The sequence below is a fragment of the Andrographis paniculata genome, unplaced genomic scaffold (assembly GCF_009805555.1).
Source record: "Andrographis paniculata isolate CXL003 unplaced genomic scaffold, ASM980555v1 Contig14END, whole genome shotgun sequence".
NCBI classification, from domain to species: Eukaryota; Viridiplantae; Streptophyta; class Magnoliopsida; order Lamiales; family Acanthaceae; genus Andrographis; species Andrographis paniculata.
The window spans coordinates 2,516,819-2,535,632 of NW_026137424.1; the positions used below are offsets into that span (position 1 = coordinate 2,516,819).

An 18,814-nucleotide genomic window follows, 5' to 3' on the forward strand; every position below is an offset into this window, starting at 1 on the left:
ACACACACAAACATACACACGGGGTTAATAGTCGAACATCTAGAAAAGACATATGTATGTACTGTATATATGTGTGTGTAGCATTGTAGATCATAACAGTTCGATGGTAATCTCAACATGTTTTACCCCTAAACAGATCCACATAGCACCATGCATACATGCATCAATCAAAAGTAATTCACCCATATCCATTCCTAACTGCACTGCCATCACCATCAGTAGTACTCCAGACTTCGGCTCCTGCTCCTGCTCCTGCTCCTGGCCGGGCTCAGGCTTCTTGAGTAGGACCTCTCTCTATGCCTTCGCCCCCTGGGTGAAATGGACCTGCTTCATCAAAAGCCAAAGATATCCTCCAGCTCATATTTGATACACACTGCGAGATAAGAATCTTGTAAAATTAATCTTGAGCCAGATTCCACACACCTTGAGAAATATCGCTGCCTCCTTGGAGATGGAGAATAATAATCAGGGCTTCGAGAGTAAGGAGAATACGATCGCCCATAATGAGGTGACCGAGAGCCTGCTGGGGGCGTCCTCCGCCTGCAACAAAACAAAATAGAAAACTCATTACAATTAACTCTACGCGTAAAACAACATATGACTAGTCTAGAACACAACAACCGTGTGCAAGCACCATTCACCTTATCCTCTCCCGGGCCCTCATCTCTGAGGGCTTCTTCCTATTTTCCTCAGCAAACACAACAGTCAGTTTCCGACCGAGTAAAATCTGACCATCCATCTCGTATTTCGCATCAGCAGCATCTTCAGGGTGAATGTATTGCACAAAACCAAATCCACGAGGCTCCCTGCATTATGTAACAGGATTTCTAATCATAAGAAATGTGGTTAAGATAACTGGGAATTTTCGTGAGATCCCAATGCAGCTTTCCAATAAACTCAAGCCATTACAGATGTCAGCTCACCAAAGGATTGATAAGGCAATTATACAGCACCTAACCTCGTTAGCAAGTAAGGTTAAGACTTGAAATTCTTCAGGACGTGAACCTTGTCATAATTGTATTCATACTCAACCTTGCTTCAACCTTCAAGTTCATAAAGATGATCTTGAACTCTAACTACTTCACTCTTGTCTCCAGCACTTAAGAATGAAAACAAAAATGAAGCTTTCCATGAACAAATGCAAAATATGTAAAAGACCATGCCCGCTGCTTCAGATTTAGCGACACCAACTTCTATATCAAATTTATCACGAGCAGTAAGAGATGGATTTAAAGTACTGACCCTGTGTAATAATCTCGTGGCAGGTAAACGTCCTTGATAGGACCAAACTCCCCAAATGTTCTGCGCAGGTCCTCAGGCCTGAAAACCAAAAAGTTTTGAATCATAACACACAGTCATACAGTCACCAAGGGTCAGCATGTCACTTCTAAGTTTCTAAATTAACAGAACCTGCGGCTCATGGTTCTTTGCTCCATACGCTAAAGAGAGAGAAAAGATTGAACATATCTAATATTGGTTTTACCATTCATTAGAATATGGATCATATCTCAAGTGCAAGAATCAGGTAGTGTCCTGGTTCCCCATTCCAAATTCCCCTTCCAAACTAAAGTTTCACCAGCACGCGAAAGTAGGATAGAACATGTATTAACTTCGAAAAAATTCCAGTGGTCATTCATTTCAAGACATCAGATAACGCACTTAATAACATAAAATCAGATAGAAAACTCGCGAAAACACAGAAAAGCCATGCGGTTCTAGGAGTACGATAGCCAAGTAAGCAATAGAAAAGTGACTAAGCACGCCATACCTGCAATCATGACGAAGGTTGCGAACCAATAGGCTAGTTGGATAATCTCCCCCACGGCTTCTATAACGATCCCTTGGGCTCGGGCTACGATACCTCCTGCTATAACCCCTCGGAGAAGGACTTCTGCTATATCTTCGACCCATTTTCCAATCTAAATAAGAAATTACCAGAATCATGAGCAAGAAACATTGAAAATATATCCGATCACCGCAGGAATTAAAAGCGTGCCAAATACCCTAATAGGTTAACGCAGTAACATTCCATCAAAACGAATCTTAACCAAGAACTTAGGAGTTTAATAATTCGTAAGCCAAGCTATGAATCTGAACCAAACCAAACCATCGAAGAATTGAAAGCCATACCTTAATAAAAACGAGCAGCGCGATGACCGGAGACGCAAGCGAGATGCCCTGGTTCTCGTCCGCCGCGTGTATTTATATAGATGATAGTGATACGATACGATGATATCTGGTCTGATGTTGGAGGTTCTCCAGAAGCTTCCGTGGACCTCCATAATGGGCCTCGGCCTCTTATGGGTTGGGCCAAATGCAGTGGGATGTATTGGGCTTCCAGCGACCTGGCCCCAATAGCATGGCCTGGTGCTGATAGTCGGTCCCGACGTGAAGAACATTGAAGAGGCCCGATAAGACAGATAAGAGCATTTTCCCAAGCGGAGCCTGTTAAAAGCCCATAGAAATTTGTGACATAATCCAAGTTTGGTGGAGAATATTTCTTTACCCAAACTTTTTACCTAACAATTCTATATAATATATACTCCCTTCCCTGTGTTCCCGTTAGGTGAGTATCAGTTATTTTTTGTAACATAAATTTTTTAATATTAATATTATATTGAAATATAATAAAAAAAACAAAAATATCTCTATTAGTATGGTGTAATATAAAATTAATGACATTTGTATAATATATTGTAAGTAAGGTAGATAGTACAGTTACTAAATTATGAAATAATAACCTTGTTTTGGGAGAAGAGACGGAAATAGAAAATGGTAACCTTTCAATAGAATTGAAAGAGTATTATATTTTCTTTTTTAAAAAATTACTGATATTCAATAAAAACCATTATTTTTATATTATGAATATAGTTATTCATATCATAAAAAAAAAAAAAAAAAAAAATTATTTTACACTAAAAACAAGTGTAAAACTCAAATATGGTTTTTAGTAGACCATAAAATATAGAGGTGACAAAAACTAATACAACATGATAACTTGATACGAATTTGGCACAAAATAATTGAGTTTGAGTTAAGAATTCTGATCCGATTATATATATGAATCAATACAAATTCAACACGATAATAAATAGGTCGAGTTATGATTGAAATCTTCAATTCAAACCCCGCACGACAACTCAGTTATAACACGTGAATATTAATTAATATAGTGTATGCATACCTATTTTTGATTGAGTTAATAAAATTTAATTTTCTTTATAGATTGCTTATTTAATTATAATTTGTTTTTTATAAATTTAATTAATTTTTTTAATGAATAAACGAGTTAAGTTCAGATCTCTAACATGTTTAAAAAGGTATTAAACATATCGGGTTCAAATTGAATAATAAATGGATTGGATTCAAATAAAATGATTTGATCGTGAAAAAGTTAACCCGACCCAACCCTAGATATTGCTGCTCTACTGAAACCTACTTGAACAATCTTCCAACACATCTAAATCCAAGAAAATGAACTTATAAAATACTACGTGAATTGTAAGAGTGATGCTAAAATATTTTATTAATATATTTATAGTTTATACTTATTAAATAAAAAGTAAATAAGAAAATATATTTATTGATAAGAAAATATTTTATAATAAATTATATAAAAAAAATTGTATGGTAAAATATCTTGCGAAAAAAATATATATTTAATTTTTTCTTTTGTAGAAACCTGATATTTTTTTAGTAAAAAAAACAAACCCTTATAAAAAATGGTTATATATTGTGAGATGCGGAGATATCATATGTTATTGTAAAATGTGCTGTTTAACTTGATTAAATTTTCTTATTGAATCAAATAAATGTGATGTTCATTTGAGTTAGTAAACACTTTAACGGTTGAATATTTTTACACCTTTTTATTACTCTCTCATTCTCACATAAATGTCATTTTTTTTTTTAATTTTTATTCGTCCTATATAATTTATAATTTTTTTTTAAAAAATATAATTATACATTTTAATTTTATAATTTATAATTTTCTCATTTTTAATTAAATTATTTAATTATTTTAAATTTAATTTATAATTATTTTATATAATACAATTTTTTAATTACTGATTATACTTTATTTAACCATAGACACTTTTTTAGTGAGGTAAGGAATATAAAGTATAATAATTTATAAAGTATTACAAAAAGTAATTATTCCACTAAAAGTATATATTTATTTATTTTTATATATTGCATTCAGTTTTATATAACTATGTATATATATATATTTTTTAAATAATATTTTTGAGATTTATATATTAAAATTTAAAAATTAAATGAACATACTCTACGTATTTACAAGGTCAGCCCATACTAAACTGAATCCCAGCCCAGCCCAGTCTACACACTCAAACCCATTCTACCTTCTGCATTTATAACGCAGCTAGGGTTTCTTTCGCCTGCCCTCTCGCTTCGTTCATCCCCTCCTCTCTCCATCGTTCGCCGTCCCAGAGAGTTTTTCTCCGTTTCTTATCTTTCTACGTTGTTACTCGTCTCTATTCCAGAATGGCGACTGCAGACGTGGCGGCTCCCGGACTTGAAGGTGAAAAAGCTCACACTGGCGTGTTGCTCTTCAATCGTTGGTCCTACGACGAAGTTCAGGTCCTGCAGTTGCTTCCTCTTTTCGGATCTTGCTATTTTGTGTCCTTTGGAATCTCATATTCGTAACCTGTTCTATAACTTAGTTTCTATTATTTGTAATAATCTTGCTTCTAGATTTTAATTATTTTTCACTGGAACCAATATCGTTTGTTTCTTGCCATGTTTAATCTAACCTCAAACTAGTTTGTATGGAATAGTACAATCTGTGTTAGATTAAAAAATGTGACTCAACTGCTTATTGTCTCGAAACCGTGTTAATAATGACTTTGCTTTTAGATTTTAATTATTTTTCACTGGCACCAATATCATTTGTTCCTCGCCATGTTTAATCTAACCTTAAACTAGTTTTTATGAAATGCTTCTATCCGTGTTAGATTAAAAAAATGTGACTTGACAGCTTATTGTCTCAAAACCGTGTTAATTTCGGTGCCTAAATCAAATCAATTGATTTGGTTTTGATGAGACTTTTGTGCAATTCCTAACAGAATTGATATGTCCTATGAGACTATCTCAGAAGATTTAATGAGAACTTCGCTTATATTTGTGGTGGCAACATTTTCTAGTCTTTGTATAGCATTCTTTACCTAATTGCCATTCCTATTTTTGTACTAAACGCTGCAATGAGTTATTCGTCATAACTGATATCTGGAGAGTTTTGTGATGTCGTTGGAGAATTACTGATTTCTTATTGCTATGATATACCTTGTACATGTTTGAAAGGTTCATTGTTAAAGGTTGAAAATCAAGTATATGGGTTAAGAGATGTCCTTTCATGTTATGGGTATCTATATTCTGCATATTTTTCTTGTAAAGTATAATCAGTTTCTTGGGAACATGCCTCTGGGTTGTTAAACAAGTAGGAACGTAGTTTTAAATTTTTGTTTAATTGTAGATTAATGACATCTCGGTGGAAGATTACATCACTGCAACTGCAGCAAAGCATCCAACATATATGCCACATACAGCTGGAAGGTACCAGGCAAAACGCTTCAGGAAGGCTCAGTGCCCAATTGTTGAAAGGTTGACCAACTCCCTCATGATGCATGGGCGGAACAATGGTAAAAAGCTCATGGCCGTGCGCATTATAAAGCATGCCATGGAGATTATCCATTTGTTGACCGATCAGAACCCTATCCAAGTAATTGTTGATGCGGTCATCAACAGGTTTGTGACTTGTTATGCATTATAGTTTATAGTTGGTATGGTAAATTTTGCTCACCTGCACAGCACTTGTATGCAGTGGGCCAAGAGAGGATGCCACCCGTATTGGGTCAGCTGGGGTGGTGAGGAGGCAGGCTGTTGATATCTCTCCCCTTCGCCGTGTGAATCAGGCTATATATCTGTTGACAACTGGTGCTCGTGAAAGTGCTTTCAGAAACATCAAGACTATTGCTGAGTGCCTTGCTGATGAACTCATCAATGCAGCCAAAGGATCTTCGAACAGGTAGGAAACCCTGTTACTGAATGAATGAATGAATGAATGTGGTTCGCCAATTCTTGCAAGCCTGTTCTGTGTTTTAGGAAAACTTATTTTGTTCTCGTATATGCAGCTATGCCATTAAGAAGAAAGATGAGATTGAGAGAGTTGCAAAAGCCAATCGTTGAGGGTCGAGCAGTTTTGGAAGGATGTGGTGCTTTCTTCTGCCTGGGAATATGGTATTTCAGGGTACCGATGAAGTCGTTATTGTTACAGAACCATGAGATAAATGTTTTTGTCACCTAGTTCAGACATTTCTGCAAGAACCTGGGCCAGCTCTTATTTTCCTGCTTTTGTTATTTTATCAAAACTTGATTGTGTTATGAAAAGTATTTTATGTGTTTTAGCAATTTTGTTTTCTGTGTATTTTGAGTTGATCCTGCCTATGAATGTGTGTTGTTATGTTTTTGGAAACACTCTGAGTGATATGTGCGCTCCGAAACATATTGGATAGTAGGTGGATTGTTATCTGTTTTTTTTATTTTTATTGATGATGCGGGAACTGCAGCTATCCCAGAGTGCAACTTCCGATAAAATTTATTATTATTATTTTTTATGTTTGGCGATGGAGTTTTATTTTATATAAAATATAGAAAATAAAAGTGTTTGATTTAATGTTTTGATAAAAGAAAAATTCACTGGAGTGGTACTATGGAATGCCTATCTATCTATCTATCTATCTATCACGTTTCCGGATTATCCTTCCTTGGTCAACAATCGTATTTAGTCTTAGTTGCGTATGCAAGAATGAAGAATGGTGTCTTACTCAATTGTATGATGGTTTGTCTCAGTTTATATTTGAGAGAGAGAGAGAGAGAACACAACATATGCTCCGTACCGTCCGGCCACTGGATTCAAATTTCAGGGATTATGCTTACTGCAAGATTGTATAAAATAGCTTTGTTATAGAAAGAATGTCCGCATGCATCTTTGATTGAAACAATTCATACACACCGATCTTTATTATAATGTTAGAGCTTAGCAGCCAAGGGCTTGGAATCAGCTTGGGCAAAGTTGCATGTGCTTCCATTTTTTAGCTTCTAAAGAGTGAGTATACATACAATGGTTCCGAGAAAAATCATCAATTCCTTATGGGACATGGGGAGATAAGTAGATAAAATGCCACAATGGAAAGAGAGTAGAAAAGTGTATTTACAGAAAGTGAATGCATTTGCGAATGTGGTGTAAGAGAAGAAATTAAAAAATAAAAAAATAAAACCGGACTTCATAGCCTGAGCCTTTCATATTTTAAGTCGGCTATCGAACATTACTTTTTGTATTATTAGACTTGAATAATGAAATCTTGGTAGCAATAGAAGCAATTTATATCACAATCACTGTATATATTCTAAAAAATTGGGCTCTTTTGAGACTTTCTGCAACTAACATCTTCATAACCAGAAAAAGTGGTAGAAAATATAAAAATCAAAGAAAAAAAAGTATACCGAAAATTTGGGTGGATCTTTGGATGAATCATGCATCTCTTTCCTCAATCAATACCAGTCTTGTCCATTTGTTTAAAAAATTAAATAGTAAGTACAGAGAGAGATGATATTTTCGGGGAAAAACCCAATAATATATGCTTATAAGAAAGGGACAAGTGAATCGGCGTTAGCGGTGGTTCAATTGGTCTGGGGTCAATAATAATAACAACATGATAACGATAAAAGAAATTAAAGAGAAATATCTTGTATGTATGTATGTATGTATGTATCCATGTAGAGATAGATGCCAGCGCGATTTTGTGATTGAAGCCGGGCGAGGTGAGGCAATCAAGGGGCCACGATCGATCGAGATTTGTCGGCTCGCCCTTCCTCCCTCGCCTCGCCTCTCTGTCGCTCTCGTCTCCACAGACAAACCTGCCCTGCCCTGCCCTCTCCTCCTCCGATCCCTCTCTCTCTCTCTCTCTCACAAAAACAGAGTACGTGATCTTCTTCTTCTCCTTGCTCCCAAATCCCAATCAATTCAGTTCAGAAGGCTATACTATAGTAACAACCACTGTTGTTAGTTTCCCATCGATCCGATCCAATCCAATCATATATATTTCCCCTCCAACCGCCAAGATTAATCAACTAATTAAATGGATCTCGAGAAAGATTGGGAGCTCCTCCCCGACGAGGGGTTCCTTGATATCAATGATGATGATGATGATGTAGATGAGAAGAAGATCTACTCCTGCAGCAGCAGCAGGAGGAGGTTTCACTATCAGCCAAGTATGTTCCAGATGAACTACTTCGTCTGCCCATCCCCCAAATCAGAATCATTATTCATCCCCCTCGTGTCCCATCTCCCAACTGACCATGATTCTGAGACACAGGACGGCGGAGACGATGATCGCATCACCGCCACGGCAGCGGCAGCAGGTTTTGATGAGGTGGTTCCAATACCAATACCGATACCATTGGCAGGTTCTTCGCCACAAGTAGTATTTCTCAAGAAGGTCAAGGAAATCACGGAATCCGTAGTCGACACCATCAAAGTCAGCAGCAGCAGCAGCTGGGGAAACGTGCCCCGTCCTCGTGAGATCGAAGGCGACAATTTCCAGTTTGTGGAGGAGAAGGATCCTGTTGCTGCAGGGGGGATATTGACCGGAATGGTGATGACGGCTAACAGTAGGAGCAGCAGCAGCAGCCACTTGGATTCAGATGATAATGGTGGAGAAGGAGGAGGAGGCCCTAATAATAATAATAGCATTTGGAAGTGGAGGTGGGGGCTGAGCGGAGTCGGGGCTATTTGTTCATTCGGAATCGGAGTGGCTGCTGCTGCTGCCGCCTCTCTAATTTGCGTCGTCATCCTCAACAACAGCCACCACCATCAGCTTCATTTTCAGCTTAATTACCCCAACTCCAACCACTACAACTACAAGGTACCGTATACTATGCCCAGCCCATCTAATTCAATTATCCTTCCGTCCGCCCTTCCTCTACTGCACTGTACTACACATCACATACACACACACACACACAAGCAGCAACAGCAGATGTAATTCTTAAACCACCGTACCAAATTAGACTCCTGCCTGCTGCTGGATGAGATGAGATCTGATTGGTTGATAACTCATAATACAATAATGCAAATAAGGATCATCAGAAGTTTTGGTTTGGTGATGATGTGTCAACCTACTTTCATGGTCAGAACAGAGAGATTTTATTATAATGATTTAGAGAGCTACAATCATGTCATATACAACTAGGAACCATAACTATTTATATTTATAAGCACTTCAACATACACTAAACTCTAAACCTATTTGTTATTAATTAGGATAAGTCTGAAAGAAACATTGCCAATTGAAACAGCCCTTTCGCTTTAGTTTCGGGTCGGGTAGACCGCTAAATTCAAGTCATGTTTCAACCATCTCCACCTTGACTTGGAGTTTCTCCAACCGCCAAAGGTTCGTCAGTATCTCTCAGTCGTCTTCTTCCTGCCAAATGCCCCAAGAGGACTTTACCTCCTACGAATATTCACCAAGTTCAAGCAGTGCTCGAACTTCTCCGTTGGTACGCCTTCGTCAACGTATCAGCTGGATTGTGTCATGTAGCTATTTTCTGAATAGAAAATCTGTCTTCCACCAGAACATCACGGATAAAATTCAACCTCACATTAATATGTTGGATTTTTAGCCAAACTCAAAGCACTCTGTTTCTCCACCTTCAGACCCAAACTCCGTACCAAACCATGTAACCAGATACCCTCCTTAATACCTTCAGTCATTGACATGTATTCCGCCTCAGTCGTCGACAGTGCAACCGTAGGTTGTAAAGTAGATTTGCAACTGACTGCACATCCAAACAAAGTGAAGATAAAGCAAGTCAGTGATCTTCGTTTCATCAAGTCACCCCCATAATTAGAGTCTGCATAGCCAATCAGACCATCACCATACGCTCCTTTCAAATATCGCAAGATCCACTTTCCAGCTCCTCAGTTAACTTTACCCGGATTAGCCACCAAACCTGCTCACCACACTAACCGCATAAGCGAGATCCAGTCTCGTACATACCATCGCATACATAAGACTTCCAACTGCACTTGAATATGGAACCGTGTTCATGTAGCTAACTTCTTCATCTGTAGCTGGTATAATGCTTCGATCAAGTTTAAAGTGTACCACCAAAGGGGTACTTACCGATTTGGACTGATCAACAAAGAATGCCTGCAAAACTTTCTCAATATACTTTTCTTTGAGAAACCCATAGTCGTCCTCCTTCTCTATCACGCCAAATCTCCATACCCAGTATTTTCTTTGCCGCACCCAAATCCTTCATCTCAAACTCACCCTTTAGTAGAGCGTTCAAGTAATTAATTACAACCATATTTTTAGCTTCAATTAACATATCTTCCACATACAATAACATATACACAAAGGAATCAGTAGAAACTTTCTTTGAGTAAACACAATTTTCAAATTGATTATGAGTATAACCATTAGATACCATGAAAGAGTCAAATCTCTTGTACCATTGCCTCGGAGACAGCTTCAAGCCATACAGAGATTTCTTTAACAAGCATACTTGGTCGTTTTTAGAACTGTCGAATCCCTCCGGTTGAGATATATAAATTCGTTCTTTTAGATTACCATGAAGGAATGCCGTTTTTATATCAAGTTGCTCCAGCTCCAGATCAAAAACACCCACCATTGCCAAAAGAACCCGGATGGTTTTGTGTTTCACCATAGGAGAAAAGACTTCATGGTAATCGATTTCTTCCTTCTGTGAGAACTCTTTTACCACCAGTCTCGCCTTGAACCTAGCAGGTTCAACACCAAAAATTCCCTCATTTCTTTTAAAGATTCACTTGCATCCCACTGGCTTCACCCCTTTTGGTAGTGCAACAAGATCCCAAGTCTTGTTCTTTTCAAGAGACTGTATATCTTCATTCATTGCATCTTTACTCGCCATAACTTCTTCATATGTCTTTGGCTCATCAGAGCCAAGATCATCACCAACCACCAGTGCATAAGCCATATAATTCATGTCATATGTATTGACACATTCTGCAAACCTAGCTGATTTCTGAATATTTCTTTTTCCCTTTCTTGCTGTTATGAAATCTTCAACTCCAATACCAGCATCATCAGCTTCCCCCTCAACCGGTTTTCCTTGAGGTTTTGACTGATCTGGTTGATCGGATTGATCAATAGTATTATCTTGCCGCAACCGGTTTTCCTTGAGGTTTTGACTGATCTGGTTGATCGGATTGATCAATAGTATTATCTTGCCGCTATTCATCTAACACAACTCTGTTAGGAGTCTCAAACTCCACCCTCTGGTCAACACGACAATCTTTTGTACCTGCAATACTTTCACAACCTCTACTCTGATCAAGCATAGCAGATTCATTAAATGTTACATCTCTGTTAATAAGAAATTTACTAGGATTTTTACCTTTTGTACACCACAGTCGATAACCTTTTACTCCTGTTGCATACCCTAAAAATATGCATTTTACCGCCCTCAGCTCCAGCTTACCATCATTCGCATGAGCGTATACAGGACATCCAAATATTCTTAGATTAGAGTAATCAAAGGGTTTAATTTTTTAGGTCAATTTAATTTTTCTTAAATTTTCGGGTCTGTTTCGTGTCGGGTTCGTATCGGGTTTGTTCGGGTTTCGGGTGACCTGAAAGAATTCGTGTCGTGTTCGGGTCTAGGGTTTCAGGTCAGATTACGGGTTCGGGTCTAGGGTTTCAGGTCAGATTACGGGTTCGGGTCGTTCGGGTTGACCGTTTTTTGTTATCCTCATGGCTCAACCCGACACGAACACGACCTAAAAACACGAATTGACACCCCTAATCACTCTACCCTCTTTCTTGCAGAAATCATCAAATGGAGCGTTGCAGAACTCCAATCCATTATCAGTTCTTAGAGTCTTGACCTATTTACCCGTCCGTTTTTCAACCATGGTCTTCCACTCCTTGAACTTCCCAAACACATCATCTTTAGTCTTCAGAAAGTACAACTAGAATTTTCTCGAATAATCATCTATGAAAGTGACAAAATAAGAACACCCGCCCTGCGATTTCACCGGAGAAGGACCCCATAGATTTGAATGAACATACTCCAGAATTTCTTTTGAAGTGTGATGACGGGTACTAAACCTCACCCTGCGTTGCTTCCCTTTTACACAAGCCCCACAGTCAAATTTCCTGACAGTACCGTAATGCAATTTTATCTGCACTATCTCGTTCCCCTTTATGGCTAGAACTCCATCATCACCTAACTTTAACGTTCCATTTCACTCCTTAAAAGAAGTGAGTAGATCACGAGAGAACGTCATATGGTGAGAAGCACCAGTATCCATAATCCAGGAATCAACAGTACTAGCACTACACGCTGTCAGAAATTCACCAAAGTTCCCATCATCAAAATTGTCTTGTACCACAGTAGCGCTGCTGCCACTGTTACTGTAATCAATTTTTGTATTTCCCTTCTTTTGTGGACAATCCCTTTTAATGTGCTTCTTCTCATTGCAAAGATAACACTTAACTTTGCTAGAGGACTTTGATTTTGAACGCGACCTGCCATTCCAGTTACCCCTCTTCTGTGGTCTTTCCCTACTTGCAAACAGACCTGAACCAGAACCCTCTTCCAGAGAAACCTTTCTTTTCAATTCTTTGGACATAAGAACATCTTTCACATCATTAACATAAATTGTATTTATACCATATAACATAGTATCTAAAAATTCTCATATGAACTAGGTAGTGAACACAATAAAATTAGGGCTTGATCTTCATCATCTATTTTAACCTCAACCCCTTGAAGATCAAGAATAATACGGTTAAAGGTATCAACATGATCCTTTACCTGAGTACTTTCGGACATCCGGAGGGTGTAGAGACGTTGTTTATGATATAGCCTGTTCGTGATAGAGTTTTTCTGGTACTTCTCACACAGTTTATTCCATAGCCTAAAAGCCGTCGTCCGATCTACAACCTCCCGTAAAACCTTATCAGTAACTGACAGCAAGATCGCGGAATGAGCCATTGCCAAAATCTCCTTATTTATCTCTCCCTTCGTGTCTTTAGGAAACTTGTCTTCTCCCTCCAACGCAGCCACACATCCTTGTTGAACCAGAAGTGCCCTCATCTTGACCTTTCAGAGCGTGAAGTCATTCGACTCATTAAACTTCTCCAGATCAAACTTATACGAGGACATCTTCAATCAATCATATATGGCTCTTATACCACTTGTTACGAGAAAACAAGAAAGAAAGCAAATAAAGAATACATAAGTTTTATGTGGTTTGATGACGGTGTGTCAACCTACGTCCGCAGGCAGGAACCAGAGAGATTTTATTATACTGATTCAGAGAGTTACAATCATGTCATACAACTAGAAACCATAAATATCTATTTATAAGCACCCCAAAACACCCTAAACCCTAAGCCTATTTGTTATTAATTAAGATAAGTCCGAAAGGAACGCTGCCAATTGAAACAACCATTTCGCTTTGGTTTCGGATCGGATAGACCGCTAAATTCAAATCACGTTTCAACAGTAACTTTACTAGTAGTATTTTATTTTTGTTATTAATGTAATTGATTAATGTGGGCACATATATATGCAGCAGGGGACGAAGGAATCAGCGGGGAAGGGTGGTGCAGGTGCTCTTGTCGATCATGTTGCAATTGCTGCAGCAGTTCGAGGAGGAGGAGGAGGAAGAGGATCATCGATTCCCATTACTACCGCAACTCGTATCACTTTTGGGGGTTATTACCAATACCGCGATGATGATGATGATGTTGTTCCTGCACCCACCTCTCTCATTTGAAACATATATATGTAAATAATTAAGAAGAACAATCTAAACTAATTGCGTATATTCTGTGAGAGGGAAGGGTGGGGAGCTGAACAGAGACTGTGTACAAAGTAAGAGAGGGTTGGTACTTAAATTAATTATAAGCCATTAGATTAACTATTAACTATAAGGAATTTTATTTTATCAAAGTAGAGAAATAATTTTAGTAAAAAAAAACTCCATGCATCAATACATCCTTGTTTGAAATTTAAATTTTAAATATTATATCTATGATCCTAATTAAATATTGATGTTTATGGTCAAGTATTACATACATATATGATCGAGCCTGTAATCAACTCTCTCTCTACCTCATTCTTCAAACATATCAACATGTAGATCCAAAACCGATCCAAATCACAATACAAACCTCCAATCTATATGAGATTCCAATTTCGGATAAATTATACTAGATCCAAAATCGAATTTAATTTGGAATGGAGCAAATTGACAGGCCTAGGCCGCAGGCGTCTAATTCCCATTCACCAATAAGCAAGCAAGCAAGCTGGCTAGCAGTGTATATCGATAGCCTGCTGCTCTACTCCACAAAACATTGACTTGGAATTGGATTGAATTGATTGCAGTGTTCTATGCATCCACACGGGTGGATCATGGATCATTCAGCAGCAGCAATTGCACAGGATATATTTGAAAAATTAATATCAGAATATTAAAATAATTATAAAAAATCAATAATCAATATAATTTATTGAAAATAATTTCGATATCAATATAATTTATCGAAATAAATTCGATAATCACGTCGAACAGTCGAGATAGAATCTCTTTTCGCAAAATGAATATGTCCGGTAGTGTCTCCCGTTCACGGCATAACGTATTTAAAGATAAAACGACGTTCATTTCTAAATTAGGTGAAACTTCAATATTTCATAATTTCGACGAATTATAACAAAGAAATTGAGCTATATCAGAAATCTAAGGAGAGAGGATCACAGGGTTTAGGGTCGGTTCCAGATCAATCCGATTTGGATCTAGTATAATTTTTCCGTATTTAGAATCTCATATGTGAGTTCGAGGTCTGTATCTTAAATCGAATTGTTTTATATGGTTTCAGATCTATATTTATATATAATATTAGATGATTTAGTGTATCTTTTTTGTATTATAATTTATTGTTAATCAGATGATTTTTTATATTAAAATTAAAAATAACCATTAATTAAAATTTAATTGTCGAAAATTTGGAAATATTTATAGATTTTATAGATTGATGTGAACATAAATTTGAATTTGATATGTACCAGAATATTGGATTTGAGGCCGAATCGAGTGATCAATTTTTAAGTTATAGCATATCCAATTCTAAATTCGAGAACCCTATTGAACAACGGATGTGGATCTGAAACTTTAGAATCCAAACCAAATCTGTTCCATTGACGGACATACCTGCGGCTGCCAACATCAACACGTGCTTTTTATTACCTCTTTCGTCTCGTGAGAAAAAGAATTGTCATTTTTCATTTCTGTTTATTCAAAACAAATATGTAGTTTTTAAATTTAGTAATTGTACTGTCTGGTTAACATAAATTTTTTTTTTATAATTTTACAATTTAAATATATTAAACAAATGTCATTACTTTTATATTCCCTCCGTCTACTTACAATGTTTACATATTTCTATTTTGGAACGTCCAATTACAAAGTTAACATTTCATTAAATACCCTACTTTTTTCCACAAATACCCTTACTTTACATCACATCATTACTTTTACACAAAAAAAGAATGACAAAAATATTATTACACTACTTTTAACTACTCACTATAATTAAAATACTATTATTTTTTAAACACCGCGCTAAAAGTAAATGTAAACTTTGTAAGTGGACTATTATATAATACTAATATATATATATATATTACTATAAACTATTATAATACTAATATTTGATAATCTATTTATAAAAGACACCTTGCAATATTTTACATTTTTTTTTGGTATGTCCCGGACACCTTGCAATATTTTCAAAATAGGAAATAATTAATTATACTTAATCACTATCTTACACTTTAACCCCTCACATCATCCAAATAAAAAAATAAAATACATTTTTCTCTCCACCAATCATCTAATTTTTAAATTATCCTACTTAATACTATCCATATAAAAACTCGTGCAAAAAAACAAATGTTGCAACTTGTTTGGAACAGAGGGAGTATTATATTTATATGAAAATAAAATTTGGCTTAATTGTAAAATAGTCCTTGATTCACCAAGTTTTTATTTCCTTTCTTTCCTTCTACAGCGTACGGCACGAAACTCTTCTCATAATCTAATTCGTTAAGGCCTGTTTGCTTCGAAAGTTTAGAAAGGAATATAATCTTTTCTAACATTTCTTTAATTCCAATTTGAGGAAATTTGGAAATAATGAATTTCATTAATTAAAAAAAAAATCTAATTACCTATTATCCTTTTAATATTTTATTAAAATGTTTATAACATTTTAAACAATTTTATATTTATTTTATATCAAATAAATATTAACATATACTCCCTCTATCCATTTTTAATTGACACATTTTTTATTTTTTATTCCATAACAATTGACATTTTTGTATTTTGGATAAAATTTATTAAATTAAAACATACTTAATAAATATAAATTAACTTAATTAACTACATAATATATAATATTTCTTATACATCATATATTACCAACTTTCTTATTTCTATATTTTTCCTAAAAAAATAAATATTTTTATTTATATTTAAAACTCCATCATTTTTGTAAAATTAGTTTATATTAATTATAAATAAATAAATAAATAAATATTTATTTATTTATTTATTTTGTATTATAAAAAAATTATTTATAAAATGATATCCATATTGCATATAATTTTTTATTGTAATATAAATTTTAAAATATTTAAATACATAGTCTAATTTTATTAATCATATATATTGAATTTATTTAAAACTATCAATATTATTAATTATATATTGTTAACTAATTAAAAATTACTATTATCTTAAATCTTATATCACTAACGAAAAAGTTCAATTGAACCGGAACGAAAGAAATATATTGTAGGTAAATTATATTATATATTTTAAAATATTTTTAACTAAAATTTTTAACCAAGTTTCGTTATATATATATTTTTAAAAAAGTATATAAACTAATATTTTCTCCGTCCTTTAAAAATATATCAATTTTTCTATTTTGATTCGTCTTATAACAAGTATCAATTTTCTTTTTAGTAATTATATTTTCTAGTAACATTAAAAATACTTTTACAACTTACAATATATTACACAAATATCGTTACATTTATATCACACAATACTGATAAGGTTATTTGAGTCTTTTTCTACTTTATTTGTACCACACCCAGACCCGTTCCTGAACTTTATTAGGCAGAGGCAAAATTAAAATATTGGGCCCTTAAATATTTTTTAAATATAAATGTATTAATAAAATATTTTTTATTTATTAAAAGATAAAAATATAAATATAAAATTAATGTGACATGTTTAGTATAATATAAAAATAAAAAAAAATATTTGATTTAATATCTTTTCAAGAATATTTTTATAAACAATCAGAAGTCTTTAAAAAAAAATTTTTAAACAAAAAAGTTTATTAAGAGTTTGTTTCTTTTGATTGGTTTAAAGAAAAGTTTGGTTTGAATTTGATATTAAAATAATGTTTGATGGGATGTTTGTGAGAGAGAAAAATATATTTTTTTCGATAAACACATAGTCCTAATAATAAAAATTAGAAAGTTTAGATTAAAGAAACAAACTCAATTTTATATAATACACAAATATTTAAAAATACTTCTAAAAAATACAAATTTAAACATATAGATATAAAGCTAACAAGAACATACAAAATATTAAACTATCATATCTTCTTAATTTTTCATAATTCACAAAAATATATAAAATTATACTATTAAATAAACACACTAAAATATATAAATAAATAATTTAAAAATTAATGTTCAAATCATTTATTTAAAAAATAATTATGAAATAATTTTTTTATTTAAAATTTTATTTTATATATTATATAATAATAATAATAATAGTAATATATAGGAGTATATATATACATATATTATTGGGCCCCCAGCGGGAATGGGCCTGAGTATAAAAATAATTTTATTCAAATTTACTATATAAATAAGTATATAGTTATATTTATAAAAAATTATTTAATTAAAATAACTTTAATTGATTTAGTTTTAAATTATTTGACTTAGTTTGATAATCAATTTAATTTAGTAAAAAAATTGAATTGACTTAATAGGATAAGAATTAGTTTTTATAATATACTATCTTAGTCCCAAAACAACATAGACATTTGAGATGAACACGATAATTAAAGAATAATAGTATTGACAGTGAGTGTAAAAATATTTTTAAAAGACAAAAATATTTTTATTGTGAAAAAGTTGAGATAGTTTTGTAAAAAAGTGAAAAATTAGTTTACCGAAAATAGGACTATTGTTTAGGAACAAAAATAGTAAAATAAAATTATTGCTTTGAGACAGAGAGAGTATTTAGTTTATATAATTTCTATTATCTTGTTACTATTTACAGTTAAAATTACTGTTAATTTGTATTAGTAAGTCTAATAAATATATTGTATTATCATGAATAATCCAAACTAATTTCGAGCTGTTATTAAATGCCCACTTGAAACATATAAATTGATCATTATGTAGATAGTATTTGTTTTCTTTTATATTTAGTAAATTTTGTGTCATATTTATAAATAAATAAACTAATTTTATTGAATATATATTTTTTCTTTATTTATATAATATATGAATAAAATAATAATTATTTTATTCTATTTTCATTTTCCTATCCTATCCTATCTAAGTAAATATGAAAGTAGTATTTTTTATCTTCCATTTCTCTCCTTTGCTTTAGCATGATTAGATATATATGCTATTA

General features: G+C 34.0%; 3 protein-coding genes across 4 annotated transcripts; 2 read left to right on the forward strand and 1 right to left on the reverse strand.

The window, feature by feature from the left end:
- Positions 1-40: 40 nt before the first annotated feature.
- On the reverse strand, positions 41-2,222 carry LOC127258085 (serine/arginine-rich SC35-like splicing factor SCL33). Its single transcript, XM_051284729.1, has 6 exons — positions 2,131-2,222; positions 1,769-1,919; positions 1,243-1,320; positions 642-806; positions 424-540; positions 41-324 (listed from the first exon to the last, which is right to left on the reverse strand). The coding sequence occupies exons 2-6, from the start codon at positions 1,909-1,911 to the stop codon at positions 216-218; spliced, it is 612 nt and encodes a 203-aa protein (XP_051140686.1). The 5' UTR covers positions 1,912-1,919; positions 2,131-2,222; the 3' UTR covers positions 41-215.
- A 2,175-nt stretch (positions 2,223-4,397) lies between these two features.
- LOC127259232 (40S ribosomal protein S5-like) lies at positions 4,398-6,432 on the forward strand. Its single transcript, XM_051286412.1, has 4 exons — positions 4,398-4,605; positions 5,498-5,769; positions 5,846-6,049; positions 6,156-6,432. The coding sequence occupies exons 1-4, from the start codon at positions 4,510-4,512 to the stop codon at positions 6,208-6,210; spliced, it is 627 nt and encodes a 208-aa protein (XP_051142369.1). The 5' UTR covers positions 4,398-4,509; the 3' UTR covers positions 6,211-6,432.
- A 1,361-nt stretch (positions 6,433-7,793) lies between these two features.
- LOC127258871 (uncharacterized) lies at positions 7,794-14,006 on the forward strand. 2 transcript variants are annotated; one of them, XM_051285923.1, is made up of 2 exons: positions 7,794-8,948; positions 13,652-14,006. In XM_051285923.1, exons 1-2 carry the CDS (start codon positions 8,163-8,165, stop codon positions 13,853-13,855), a joined length of 990 nt encoding a protein of 329 aa, XP_051141880.1. In that variant the 5' UTR covers positions 7,794-8,162; the 3' UTR covers positions 13,856-14,006. The 2 variants fall into 2 exon arrangements, with proteins under 2 accessions (XP_051141880.1, XP_051141886.1); XM_051285929.1 differs by having other exon boundaries at positions 7,795-8,948; positions 13,655-14,006.
- Positions 14,007-18,814: the final 4,808 nt, after the last annotated feature.